The 14315-nt window shown below is 42.5% G+C and overlaps 1 protein-coding gene across 1 annotated transcript in view; it reads right to left on the reverse strand.

The window, feature by feature from the left end:
• Positions 1-1180: 1180 nt before the first annotated feature.
• The window catches only part of MSL2 (MSL complex subunit 2), a 41817-nt gene continuing 28682 nt past the window's right edge, over positions 1181-14315 (reverse strand). Inside the window, exon 2 of the mRNA XM_024216848.1 lies at positions 1181-4159. Coding sequence (XP_024072616.1) covers positions 2568-4159 — 1592 coding nt within the window. The 3' untranslated portion in view covers positions 1181-2567. The remainder of the gene's footprint in view (positions 4160-14315) is intronic.

Genomic DNA, 14315 nt, shown 5'->3' on the forward strand with positions numbered 1-14315 from the left:
AACAAGTAATTTTCTTCTGAAAACTAAAAAGCATTCAGACATGCCACACTGATGCCCCCAGCAGTTACAAAATAGAATTAGAAAACTAACATTTATTAATCAATTTACATTTTAATACACATTTCAAGAACGTGGTAGCATGAAAGGAAACTTGTTTTTAAAAACAACCTGAATTTACCATTTAGCAATGTTACATTAATGATCAGGGGTTCCTATCAATGGTTCCAAAAAACACTTCACCTAAATCTCCAACAACTGGAACCTCACTTAATGCAACAGTAAAAAATAAATAATTCCAAACTACTCCTACATTGAGGAATGTGTACTGAAGTATATAGTTTAGAGTACAAATAAATGTACTAACAACAATCTCAGCAAAACTTAACAGCTTTGCGGAAGTGTTCAGAAGCTACTACCCATGTTGCTCAAACTCCACTAAAATCTGTTTGTCACTTGATTACTTTACTTACATGTAGTGGAATAATAAACACAGATTTACATGAGTAGGTTAAAGTCAAACCACCAAAGTAGAAAATGGTAGGAGTCTCTTGGTCAACACACAAAATCACATACAAATTTAACTAAATATGTTTTAATAGGACATCATTAAGCCTCATGAGGGTTAAAAACAGGGAATTCAGGTACTTGGATTGGCAAATAAAGACAAGAATACTAAGAAGCATTTTCCACCATTTACTCTCGTTATCAAAAATATTTTTCAACTCTTCTTGCAAAACAAAAACAAAATAGTACAGACTGGACACATACATCACATTTTTCTTCCTATGGCTTTAACACCCCACCCTAACCGACCCCACAAAAAAGACGGGGGGAAATACAAAACAAAACGAAAAAAATTATCTGACCACATTCACAGAAAATGACACCATAGTACACTACAAAAACAAAAGGTGGTGTCATTTGATTTGTGTCCAAAAAGTTTTTGCTTATTTCTTAGACAGGTAACCATCATTGTACATGCTTTGTGCACAATCAAAATATATCCATTATGTCATAATTCATTGGAGATTTCATTTAATTAATAAAAATATGGCTGCCATAAAATGGAATTTGAAAAATTCAAGCACTGTTTCTCTTTAGACACGCTGTTATAAATAGTAATTGTCCTTTAAATTACAAGGATAATGCTTTGTATACTAGTCAGACCATCTTTTTTTTTTGTGCTGTGCCATTTAAAGAGGAGATATCTCTGCATCATGAGGAAGTCTGACTTCTTTAGAATGGCATAAAAAAATCTTAAAACTGCTGTAATGTTGTGCAAAATGCAAAAAGCCTTCTTCAAACTATTTCCTTATTTTCAGGGATTAACTGGAAATCAACCAGTTGGGCATACTGAATGTAGATGAGTGAGTTGAACACTTGGTGGAATATGCTGTCTTGCATACTTTACCTAATGAGTAGTGAAAATAACTTGATCCTGTTTACCCATCAGTTCTCTTTCCTGACTGAGGGGAAGCAAGTAACAATGGGCTATTTTCCTAGGGTAAATAGATCCCAAGTGCATCACAATACAGTGTTAACCTCATTTATATCTTTAAGTGAAGAAAAGAGAAACCAATGGTGGGTAAAGGCTGTATAAACCAGGATGTATTGGGGGGCACCAATGGACAAAGATTTTAACCCAGCCCAGATTTATTTTTTATATTTGTAACCTAGAGTCAAATTCTTCTCAGATACCACTTGCAGCAACTCCCACTGAAATCAATGGGTTTACATATGTGGTATTTGGCCCTTCTTTGTTTATCAGTTGTTTCCCCTCTCATGATGAAGTGAACAGCAACATGCCAAAGATGAATGGAGTTAGTGCCACAGGGCATAAAATATACCAGTCACACATCCACCTGCAGGCTGTTTAGAAAAAGTGAATGAAGCGATTACACAGAAACTTGAGCAGGATCTGGAGGGACAGCCACTTTACAACTGATTCCAGTTGATTGCCCAGTTACTTCTTAGCCAATTCCAATGAGGGACAACTTCTCTTTCCATTAAATTACTGATTTGTACTGTTCCATGCTCTAGATAACCAATGCTCATGATCAAAAAAGATGTGTCATTCAAAGACTGCAGTCCTCCGTTAATACTGTACTTTCAACAGGAATGGGATGTGATTTGCTAGCAACACTGACTCCCTATGGCAGTGTATTTGGCAGTTACTTTCACACATCATAAACTAGCACAACTTTGATGGACTGACTAGATACCACTTCCTTACATTTAATCGGAAGCTTTAATTGAGCACAAAGCATTAACTGGTACAATGAGGTTAATATGTTCCTTTCCAAAGGTCATCTTGTATTAAAACCATTTACATCAGCATCTGATCTCAAACTATGAGTTGCTGTGAGATCTAAAGACATAGTTTTAGGGTAACTCCTCCATTATCTGCAAACTATTTCCCAGACACTAACACACATAACATAGCAATGAAAAACACTTGATACAAGTGATCTATAGGCAGGAGCTTCGGCAAGTTAAACAGAACCATAGCTGCCTTAAAACTGTAGCAGTTCCCCTACTAAGGGCAGGGAAAAGACGAAAAAAATGATTTAACAGTCATATCTCATGTCTATAGCTTCATCCAAACTTTTATCATCGTGTGTACTGGCAGCTAAAAATGTAGTTACTGGTGACCCTGTCACATTAATTACACTGGTGCTTGTGCTGGCACTGCGCACAATGCTTGTCACATTAATGCCCAAAGTAAGCCTAGTCTGTTCCAAGGCCTTTTCTGGCACTGCAAATGCTTCCAGCTTCTTCTCCCCATTAGCCATATATGAGTTTTGGCAGCCACGGCATATACAGTCTAAGCAGGCTTTACGGTTAGAGTAGCAAGGACAGCGTTGGCCACGGCATGTAAGAACACTTGGGTTTTGGGTGGCGCGACCACATTTACACCCTTTCTTTTCTTGTGGCTTTTTGTATGCAGTTTTTGTCGGACTTCCTGGCATAACATTACTGCTAGCAACCTTTTCCTTTGCTTTGTCTTTTGTTTTCAGTATTCCTGGTTTGGCTTTCGGGTGAGATTTCTTGGGGGCATGTTCTAGATTCTTTTTCATGCTTTTATTAGGCAGGAGTACAGTTTTACTTATTTTGGGAGTAGTGCCTCCATTGGGTACAGTTGCTACAGGCTGCAAAGACATTTTATTTTCCTGTTTTACTGTTACTGGAGCTGATGCTCCCAACGTTGGGCCACAGATGATGCTGGAAATGGGTAGTGGCTGAACCTTTTCACTGTCACTTTCTGATCGAGATCGCTTCCGGTTTAACTTAACTACCTTAGGTGTTGCTGCTGTACATGAGATCCCATGAGGAGAAGCACCTGTGGACATGAAAACATTATGGCTAAGAGGTGGGGGAGAAAGCTGCAGGAAAGGACCATTGGATACGGTGGCTTCCAAGCTGGGCTGCAAATCAGAACCACAGACTTCAGTGCTTGAAACAGTTTCTAAGCTTCGGAGAACTTCCTCAACACTAAGCAATAGCGAGCCAGGTTTTATATCTTCGTTGAAACTGCAGATGTCAAGGCCTGATGTACACAAGTCACTAGTAGAAACTGTGTCACACACAGGCTGAAGACTGCTAGAGATATCCTCAGTTTTTATGTACTCTCCAGTACTACACACATCAATTGTATTTGCATGTTCAGGGGAAGGAATATTTACTCCAAGTTTATCCACTGAAAGCCCATTACAATTGGGCAACCCATTGATAACAGAACTTCTAATATCAATATTATGCGTACTTTCAGGTATTGAAGAAAAACTAGCTTGAGGATCATTAATATGTTCTGAGGTTGAAGGTAATGGAGAATGTGTCAAACACAAAGGCATGGCTGCATCAGAAATGTTTTCTGTGTCTTCATGGAGTGGTGATCCATCTTTGAGCAAAGCCAAAAGATCTGCAGAACAGTCAACTGCTTGTATTATGTCTCGCGCCAATGGAGTCTGTGTTATGTATTCACACAGTTTTTTGTAGCAGTTCACTAGAATGCTCAACTGTTTATTTTCCTCAAACTGTTCATAGTCTTTGCACCAACTACATGATGGTTTCATCATCATCTTTTTGCCTTTACAAGTTTTGCAGACATAATGCTGACACGTGGAGTTGGTGGGAGCAATAGGATCCTGTAGCAAATTTCCTAAGAGGAAAAAGAAAAGAAGGTTATTAAGCAGACCAACTGGCATAGGCTTTCAAGGTAACATAAGAGGGACTTCCTAATTTACAGCAGTATGAATTGCCTGTATAGTGTTTAGTGATGAACAAGGTCATGAGAAAAATCATAGGTGTGCAAACAGTATGAACTGTGAGATTTTAGACTCATTACAATTGCTGTACCCACAGTTTTAAAACAATGTTGTGTTTAGAAGTTTTCCATATCGCAGAGAAAAATTTCAACATAATCTGATCTGCTTATGCCCATTAACCCAGCCTTTAGAAAACACGGTGTCAATCAAAACAATATCAGCATTGCCCCTTAAACACCACATTCATCTCAATATGGTGACACACTATGCAATATCCCTAATGCACTAACCAAGAGAGCTACATCTGTACGAAGTGGGAAGGGTTAAAATAGAAATTGAAAATCAAAGATTAAAATTAGGGAAGTCAAAATGGAAACAGTTCAGAGGGAAGTAGCACTGAGAGACAGATGAAAACATGAAGGGGGTATAAGGAAGATAATTTGTTGTGGAAGAGTCAACATGGTTTTTGTAAAGGGAAATCATGCCTCACCAATCTACTAGAATTTTTTGAGGGGGTCAACTAGAATGTGGACAAGAGGGATCCAATCGATACAGTGTACTTAGATTTTCAGAAAGCCTTTGACAGGGTCCATCACCAAAGGCTCTTAAGCAAAGTAAGCTGTCATGGGATAAAAGGGGAGGTCCTCTCATGGATCAGAAACTGGTTAAAAGATAGGAAACAAAGAGTAGGAATAAATGGTCAGTTTTCAGAATGGAGAGATGTAAATAGTGGCGTCCCTGGGGCCTGTACTGGGACCACTATAATTCAACATATTCATAAATGATCTGAAAAAAGGGATAAACTGTAAGGTGGCAAAATTTGCAGATGATACAAAACTACTCAAGAAAACTAGGGGTCACCAAATGAAAATTAATAGGCAGCAGGTTTAAAACAAACAAAAGGAAGTATTTCTTCACACAACACACAGTCAACCTGTGGAACTCTTTGCCAGAGGATGTTGTGAAGGCCAAATCTAAAACAGAGTTCAAAAAAGAACTAGATAAATTAATGGAAGATAGGTCCATCAATGGCTAGTACCCAGGATGGGCAGGAATGGTGTCCCTAGCCTTTGTTTGTCAGAAGCTGGGGATGGGCAACAGGGATGGCTCACTCAATGATTACCTGTTCTGTTCATTCCCTCTGGGGCACATGACATTGGCCACTGTTGGAAGACAGGTTTCAGAGTAGCAGCCGTGTTAGTCTGTATCCGCAAAAAGAACAGGAGTACTTGTGGCACCTTAGAGACTAACAAATTTATTAGAGCATAAGCTTTCGTGGGCTACAGCCCACTTCTTCGGATGCATATAGAATGGAACATATATTGAGGAGATATGTATACACACATACAGAGAGCATGAACAGGTGGGAGTTAACTGTTCATGCTCTCTGTATGTGTGTATACATATCTCCTCAATATATGTTCCATTCTATATGCATCCGAAGAAGTGGGCTGTAGCCCACGAAAGCTTATGCTCTAATAAATTTGTTAGTCTCTAAGGTGCCACAAGTACTCCTGTTCTTTTTGTTGGAAGACAGGATACTGGGCTAGATGGACCTTTGATCTGACCCAGTATGGCCGTTCTTATGTTAAGTGCCACTTCTACAGGTACTCCTAGGCAAAGTTCCCTGGCTTTGGTGTGCTGGGTGCTCACACACGAATGGAATACATGTCTGCAACCACTCAAAGAAGAACAGGAAGAGTTCAGAGAAGAACCACAAGGACTCAGACTGGAAAATATTGCAGTTTGAATTTGTCTAGCTTCATCTGGATCTTGTTATGTTTCTGTCTGCTAGATTATAGAGCCCCCTACTATCACATATCTTCTCCCTGCGTTGATACTTGAAGATAAAAATACAAGTTATTTATTGCCTTTCAACAGTTTCTCAGCATACCCCTAGCTATATGGGGGATCCTACGTTCATGGACAGCTTCCCTCATAGAGGCTGTCCCTCAGTTTCTGGATGACAACTTCCTTTTTAAAAGGAAGCTTGAAACTGATTCCCCCCCCCCCTTTTTTTTTAAACTCTCTCTGTCTCCTGGCATGATAACTCATGATTATTCAGAGTGGGGTAAATTCTAGCCAGGATGTCTCAATGTCTCCCCACTAACTCTAATAGTCCATCATTTTCTTTTCCTGAGCTGGACAATATATGGGTACTTTAAATTGGGGTTGTGTAAACAACTGGTTTGGAAAGTGCCCTTCCCTATCTGACTGCTTCACCACACTACTGTGAGATACAGCTGAAGCTGCCCCATAGATTATGAGCATAGCTTTCTATATACACAAATACATAAATTAATAACCATAGTCTGTATACATCTCATAATGACCATCAAGTTCAGAACATCAGAAGCTTGCAGAAAAAGACCTTACTCAACATAGTTTTATAATACAACACAGTACACAATCAGTTAAACCAACTGCTCATTTTAATGTGTTAAATTTCTGATTTCCTTTGAGGTGTCTGCAGCCTGACTGTCACAGATAATACTTCATGAACCCCAAGTACTGCATCAATACAAAGTCAATCTCAGTTGGTGTCTGGACTTCAAAAGTGTTGTTACTGATCAGACAGACAAATTACCCTATAGGGAAAATACAAGCTAAGCCTCCAAACAAGCTCTTTTGGAAAACATAGCATCAACATTCACTGAAAATACACAAATCTGACCTAAATGTCCCCATGGATGCCTCCACAAAATTACCAGAATTTAAAAATTCCTACACCTTCAGACAATGACAAAAAAGTTGAGCATTCCTCTCCTCTTAAGGAGGCAATATAGTCCTTGAAAGTAACTTTTTATGAAATGACAAAACTTCTGTTCACCCAGAGTTCACCCTCCCAGTAGGGAAGAGAGAACTGTGGCAATGGTGCCATCCAGTTATGCTGGGATTCCTGGAAACCTCTTTAGCAGAAGACGGAAATTCTTAACATAGTTCCTGTTGCCTCTTCTCTCAGTGAAAGAAAGGAGATACTGGTATTGCAACAATCTTCTATTCCCAATTCCTTGTTCCACTCTGGCTAAACTAGTGAAGAAGACTTTAAGCTAGATTCAACGGGGTCAGGAAACAAAAGCTCACAGGTAAGCCAAAAACATGGAGACATGGGTGAAGGGTCTGAATCTAAAGGAAGCATGAGGCAATTATAGCAAGGACAAAGGAGAAACAAGAGGGAACAGTGTGGAAATCAAATAAGTATCTTAGATGTCTGTATACTAATGCAAGAAGTATGAGGAATAAATAGGAAGAGCTATAAATACTAGTAAATAATCACAACTATGACATAGCTGGCATCACAGAGACTTGGCAGGATAATATACATGACTGGAATATTGCTACAGAAGGGAACATCTTGCTGAGGAAGGACAGGCAGGGGGAAAAAAAAGGAGAGGTGTTTGTGACGGGTTCCCCCCCGAAGAGACCCTGCCTTTAGCTACCAGGTGGCAGGAGCTGGCCTCAACCACACCCACCCCTGGAAGCATACAGTTTTGCACTGCTGCAGAGGAATTAGAGAGACACTCTCCCATTCCTCCAGCGGTTCCTGAGACTTTGCTCTTTACCTCTGAGGTTCCAGCATAAAATTTCTCCTTGACATCCCGAGCTACACGGAAGAAATCATTCTCAAAGCAGTCGGGTTATCATTTACCACAGCCACAGCCAATACAACTTCCAAATCCTCAGTTTCTATATGCACAAGGATTTTGTAACCTCCCACTAATAAAAGCTCTGCCATCTGCCCTGGCAGTAACTTTCCTGCACAACCCCGTGTCTTTCCACCCCACGTGTTCTCTGCCATTAATCCTGGCAGCCTTTATGTGCTTGATGCCTGGCTGGACAACCCTGTATGGTAAGTGGCAATTGCCTGAAGTGCCTCTGTGCTCAGGGTAGCAGCATTTCCATGAGTTGCTTGCGGCTTGTTCCCACCCAGCACAGGGCATTTATTCCTCAGGTGCTAAGTGGAAGTACAGTGATAGCACCTTCTGGGCTCCTCTGTTTTTACAGGAGATTTGGAACAAGGACTAGAGGAATGGATTTGGGGAGGTGAGCACCCAGACTCCCCTCCACCCTCCTTCTTCCCAAGAGTAAAACGGGAACTCTGCTTCCCACCAGGTTTAAACTCTTCTGTCTGTGGTTTGTTTGCAATAGATCAGGGGTTGGCAACCTTTCAGAAGTGGGGTGCTGAGTCTTCATTTATGCACTCTAATTTAAGGTTTCGCGTGCCAGTAATACATTTTAACGTTTTTAGAAGGTCTCCTTCTATAAGTCTATAATATATAACTAAACTATTGTTGTATGTAAAGTATATAAGGTTTTTAAAATGTTTAAGAAGCTTCATTTAAAATTAAATTAAAATGCAGAGCTCCCCGGACCGGTGGCCAGGACCCGGGCAGTGTGAGTGGCACTGAAAATCAGCTTGCGTGCTGCCTTTGGCATGCGTGCCATAGGTTGCCTACCCCTGCAATAGATGCTTGGGTTTGCTCAAATTGATCAGCTAGAGTAGCCAGTTCATCAACAGTTTTCACCTTTTTATCCCATAAACAGTTTCACATCATCTCTACATATACTCAGAAAATGTTCCTGAGCAACAAGATCACACATTCCTTCAAAGCTTGTAACATCTTTTCCCTTTACCCACTTTTCCATCAAATCTTTCATCTGGTTTACATATGCCACATTACTCATCCCAGCACCCCTCTTAAGGCTTCTACATTTTAATCTAGATGTTTCAGGTGTAATCTGAAACAGTTTTAAATATATTTCCTTGAATTTACCATAATCTGAAGCATCTCTAATTGGCATCTTATTGAATATATCCAGAGCTCTCCCAGACAACTTTGCAACCAAAGTGGGCATATTTTGGTCCTCAGGAATCTCATGAAGTACACACAGCCTCTTGAAGGGGATACAATATTCAGCAATATAACGTTTCACTGTATGCAGGACATAACCATTCCCATTTGTGGATTTTTGGAGAGGTGGGACTCATTGGTGTGTGTGTGGGGGGGGTTTCTGGTTCTCTATCAACACCAGTTGGTGCTTCCTCTCTTTTTCTTTTTCCTCCATGCCTAATTTCTGGATTTCCATTTCTTTGTCAGCCTCTATCTGTTTCACTTCCAAAACTCTCTGGTGTGCAGCTTTTTGCTTAGCATCCTCTGCTTCTGTGGCTCTTCGGTGTGCAGCTTCTTGTCTGTCTCAATTTCCAGCTGTTTTAATTACATAAGTCTCACGTGTTTTTTCCCCTTCTATTCTGCCTGCAATCTGCACTGCTCCAGCTTCTTACTAGTTTCATTCACTCATTTTCCTGCCTTTCTGTCCCTACTTCCCTTTCTTGAAATAAGAAAACAGAAAATAACAAACTGGTAACTTCTGACTGATCTCCAGCCACCACCACTTAAATCTCACTTAAAATCGCCACCAGCGTATGAAGTGCAAATCTCATTCAGAACAAGCAGCTGTGCATATGATCCTGTACGACTACGCCACTGTGATGGGTTCCTCCTGGGGTGCCACTTGGAACTGGGGTACCACTGAGCTCCCTAGCCCACCAGCCTGGGTTCCCTCTCACACTGTACTGTTGTGACAAGCTGCAAAGCCCTCCAGCCTGCACTTTCACCAGCATTCATACAGGTAGGGATACACCCAGCTGCACACAGGCTCTCTAACCACCAGCTTCCTAGCCTGGGACCCCGGAACAGTACCGTCCTGCTGTGGCCAAATCTGGCCAGTATATGGGTATAATGCCTGGTCTGCCTCTCCCTCACTGTGAAGAGAGCAATGCACACTTGTGGTAACCAAGCAGAGATTTCCCCCAAGCACTCAGAATCACAGAATATCAGGGTTGGAAGGGACCGCAGCAGGTCATCTACCGGGTACTCCAACCCCCTGCTCAAAGCAGGACCAATCCCCAGACAAATTTTTACCCCAGTTCCCTAAATGACCCCCTCAAGGATTGAACTCATAACCCTGGGTTTAGCAGGCCAATGCTCAAACCACTGAGCTATCCCTTCCCCCTTCAGTCAAAGCTCACTGGTTTAGATGAAAACAAAACCAAGTTAACTACAAAAGATAGATTTTAAGTGATCATAAGTGATAGGAAACAGATGAAAGCAGATTACCTAGCAAATAAACAAAAATGCAACCTAAGCTTAATATACTAGATAGATTGGATATGAATAGCAGATTCTCACCCTAACTGATGGTACAGGCAGACTTGTAGATTCTTAAGGCACAAGGTACAGTTGACTTTGCAGCTTGGAATCCCCAGGTGTTTCATACACGGGCTAGAAATTCCTTTAGCCTGGGTCCAGCACTTCCCCCAGTTCAGTATTTGTTTCTCAAGTGTTTCCCGGAGTCTTCTTATGCGGGGAGTGAAGAACCACACATGTCATGACTGCCTTATACAGCTTTTGCATATGGCGGGAACCCTTTGTTCCAAAGCTTGGTTCCCAGACCAGTCTGTGGAAAAATACTGACATCCTAAGATAGAGTCCAGCATCACGTGGCCTAGTCACATGTCCTTGTAGAGACACAACAGCCATCATTCACAGGCTGTCTGTAGCGATCTCAGGAAGGCCCACCAGATGGGAGATAAGTAAGGCAACATTTTAGTCATGGGTATTTTTAGTAAAAGTCATGGACAGGTAGGGTGACCAGATGTCCCGATTTTATAGGGACAGTCCGAATATTTGGGGCTTTTTCTTATATAATCGCCTATTACCCCCCACCCCCTGTCCTGATTTTTCACACTTTCTATCTAGTCACCCTTTGGACAGGTCACGGGCCGAAAACAAAAATTCATGGACTGTGACCTGTTCATGACCTGTACTATATACCCCTAACTAAAACTTGGGCTGGAGTGCTGTGGGGCGCCGCGGTGCTAGGGGAGCAACGGGGGTGGTGGTGCAGGTGCTGGGAGGGGCAGGCAGTGGCACATGGCCCAGGACCCCCACTGGTGCTTGGGGGTGGGGAGGGTTGGCGGGGCTGGCAGGCTCCCTACCCAGCTCCGTGCGGCTCTTCAGAAGTGGCTGGCATGTCCCTGCAGCTCTTAGGGGGAGGGAAGGCCAGGGGAGCTCTGCAGCTCCCATTGGCCAGGAACCGCAGCCAATGGGAGCTACGGGGGCAGTGCCTGCAGGCAGGGACAGCGTGCAGAGCTCCCAGCCCCTCTGCCTAGGAGGTTCAGGGACATGCCGGCTGCTTCCGGGGAGCCCTCCCAAGGTAAGCACCGCCCTGCACCCCAACCCTCTGCCTCAGCCCTGAGCCCCCTCACACACCCAAATTACTGCTGCTATTGGGGGAAGAGGGGGGCACTGTGGCCTGAGACTGCCCCAGCAGCAGCCAGTGCGGCTGGCCCAGAGGTAGCCTGGAGCCAGCCACACCGAGTGTTGCAGAAGTCATGGAGGTCCATGACAGACAGGCAGCCTTAGAGATAAGCTTCTCCTGAGGCCTACTGTTCTTTCTAATGGCCCGTTAACCTGAATAGGCCCTTTACCACCAGCTATTGAGACTGAAAGCATTTTGTCTAGTGGGCGTTACCTAAGTGTAACTACATTTGAAGTACAGATTCATATTCAGTATTTATAACTTCAGATGCAAAAATGATACATGCATACAAATAGGTTAATCATATTCAGCAAATCATAACTTTTCCAATGACACCTCGCATGACTTAACTTGTACAAAATGCATCATAATTTTGCCATAATCCTATCATATCACTGTGAAGAATATGGGGTGCAGTGTCACAGTGTTGCCTTGTACACCTCTACCCCGATATAACGCGACCTGATATAACACGAATTCGGATATAACGCGGTAAAGCAGTGCTCCGGGGGGGGCGGGGCTGCGCACTCCGGTGGCTCAAAGCAAGTTCGATATAACGCAATTTCACCTATAACGCGGTAAGATTTTTTAGCTCCCGGGGACAGCGTTATATTGGGGTAGAGGTATATCAAAGAGGTATATCAAAGATGTATACTCTTGCTTTGGGGCTGAGATGGATATAGGAGACAAACTTGTTGAAAGTCTCTGAGTAAAGACAAAAGAGGTAAAAAACAAGAGTGATGTCATGGTAGGGGTCTGCTATAGACTACCTAACCAGGAAAGAGTAATAAAATCATCCAAAGCACAGGACTCAGACAAACAAAATCAATGAAAATGTAATTAATTGAAGTAGAATAAGCATCAAGGGCTATAGAGCTATAGTTAGAACGGTTAGGCAGCTGCTCCCAAGAGTTCCTTTGTGCACCGTGGCTGGAAAGGGACATAGCATTCTAAGGCCCCTGACATACCTGTAGTTAGGGTTCTCTCAATAAATTTTTTGGTGGCCTCAGAATGCAGCCATCAACTCTTGCCGGTGGCTGTTCTGACAATTTTTTCTAAAATATTTAATTAACTTTAGGACAAACAAATAAATATGCACACATACATGTCAAAATCATCGTAATTTATTTATCTAGGGTTTTGTTTGCAGACTCAATAATAAAAATAATGTAGTTGTCTCTACCGGTCTGTCGCATCTTACGCGCATTTAACATGCGCGATTTCAACTTTACGCGGTCGGCAAAAACAAAAAACAAAAAAAAAGAGAAAAACAACAGTTTTAATACTATCCCTGTAGTGCGAGCGATTTCGCCGGCAATTGAACTCAATGGGGTTTTGGCTATACGCGGTTTTCGCTTTACGCGCTAACTACGGAACGGAACCCCCGCGTAAGATGAGACAGACCTGTATTCTTTACTGGAGCTAAACAGAAAAAAAACAAATAAATTGCTTTGCATGTTCTTGTGTTTTCTGGTTGTTTCTTTTGCTTTTCTGGTTGCTTCTATTTTTTAGACTTGCAAGCTAGTAAGTCTGCTAGCCAGTTGGGAGGCACTGAAAAGTAATATCAACAAACATACAAATACCATTTTTCACAGCAGACTTACTCAGCCCCAGCAAGCCGGGGGACAAATTATGCCCTGGATGTATAGGTGGGTAGGGAGGCAGTGGGGGCTAGGGGCAATGGGGGGGATGCTTGGGGGCCGGGGAATGCAGTGGGGATTGGCACCTGAAGCTGGAGCCCGCCACCCCGCAGCTGGGGGCTGGAGCCTACCGCCCAAGGGCTGAAGCTGGAAATCTGAACCTCACTGCCCCCAGGAAGATGGGGAATTCATACTGGCTGCCTACTCCTTCGGCATTTGTGCCTCCAGATGGGGGCAGGGCCCAACCTGTGCTGGCAGCCCCAGGGTAGGAGCCGCTGCTTTGCCCCCTTCCCATCACCGCCCAGGAGCCTGTGGCCTCAACAAAAGCCCCTGGTGACTGCATTTGAGAAACACTGGGGTAGTGCCACGGAGCAGCCGTACAGGTGCTTCAGTGGCCCACACTTCTACGATTTAGGGGAGTTTCCCTCATTTACACTGGAATATGGAACTCAAGAGAGAATCCTGAGGAAGTGGTATATTTAGAGAACATTTCTTCTAAAGAAGAGAGATGAGAGTCCTGAGATTTCTGTTATACAGAGCAAAATCAATATTATAAACAAAAACAAGTTTCTGCCATTTTGAAAGCAAAACTGAGCCACAGATAGAGAAAGAGATACACACACACACACACACACACACACACACACACACACACACACACACACAGAAAATAGTATAAACAACACAGGAACAGGCAAACGAAGAGGTCATTTACAGATGCCGAGAGGTCTGTCTGAAAGATGAATACATGGCTAACAAGAAAAGATTAATAAGGTCCAGATAACCATACAAATGTCATCTTCTCCAAATGCTGATTTCATAAACATGGCACTAATTCACTAAAGATCACATCTCAAAAGGAGATAATCTGGATAAAAGTCCAGATAAAAGCCTAGAATGGCTTTTACAATTTGCTTTCTGAACCAACACCACTCCACTTTCCACAAGCTGACAATGGGTGGATGGGAAACAGAGCTGAACCATCAGCAGGCCATTGATGAAACCCTCCTAATGATAACATTTCAGACTTGTCAAAGACAATTACACTGGTCTACAATTTTTGAGAAGTCGTCTGCTTCAGAGATAA

Source organism: Terrapene carolina, unplaced genomic scaffold, assembly GCF_002925995.2.
Source record: "Terrapene carolina triunguis isolate 2854851 unplaced genomic scaffold, T_m_triunguis-2.0 Scaffold88, whole genome shotgun sequence".
Lineage (NCBI taxonomy): Eukaryota > Metazoa > Chordata > Testudines > Emydidae > Terrapene > Terrapene triunguis.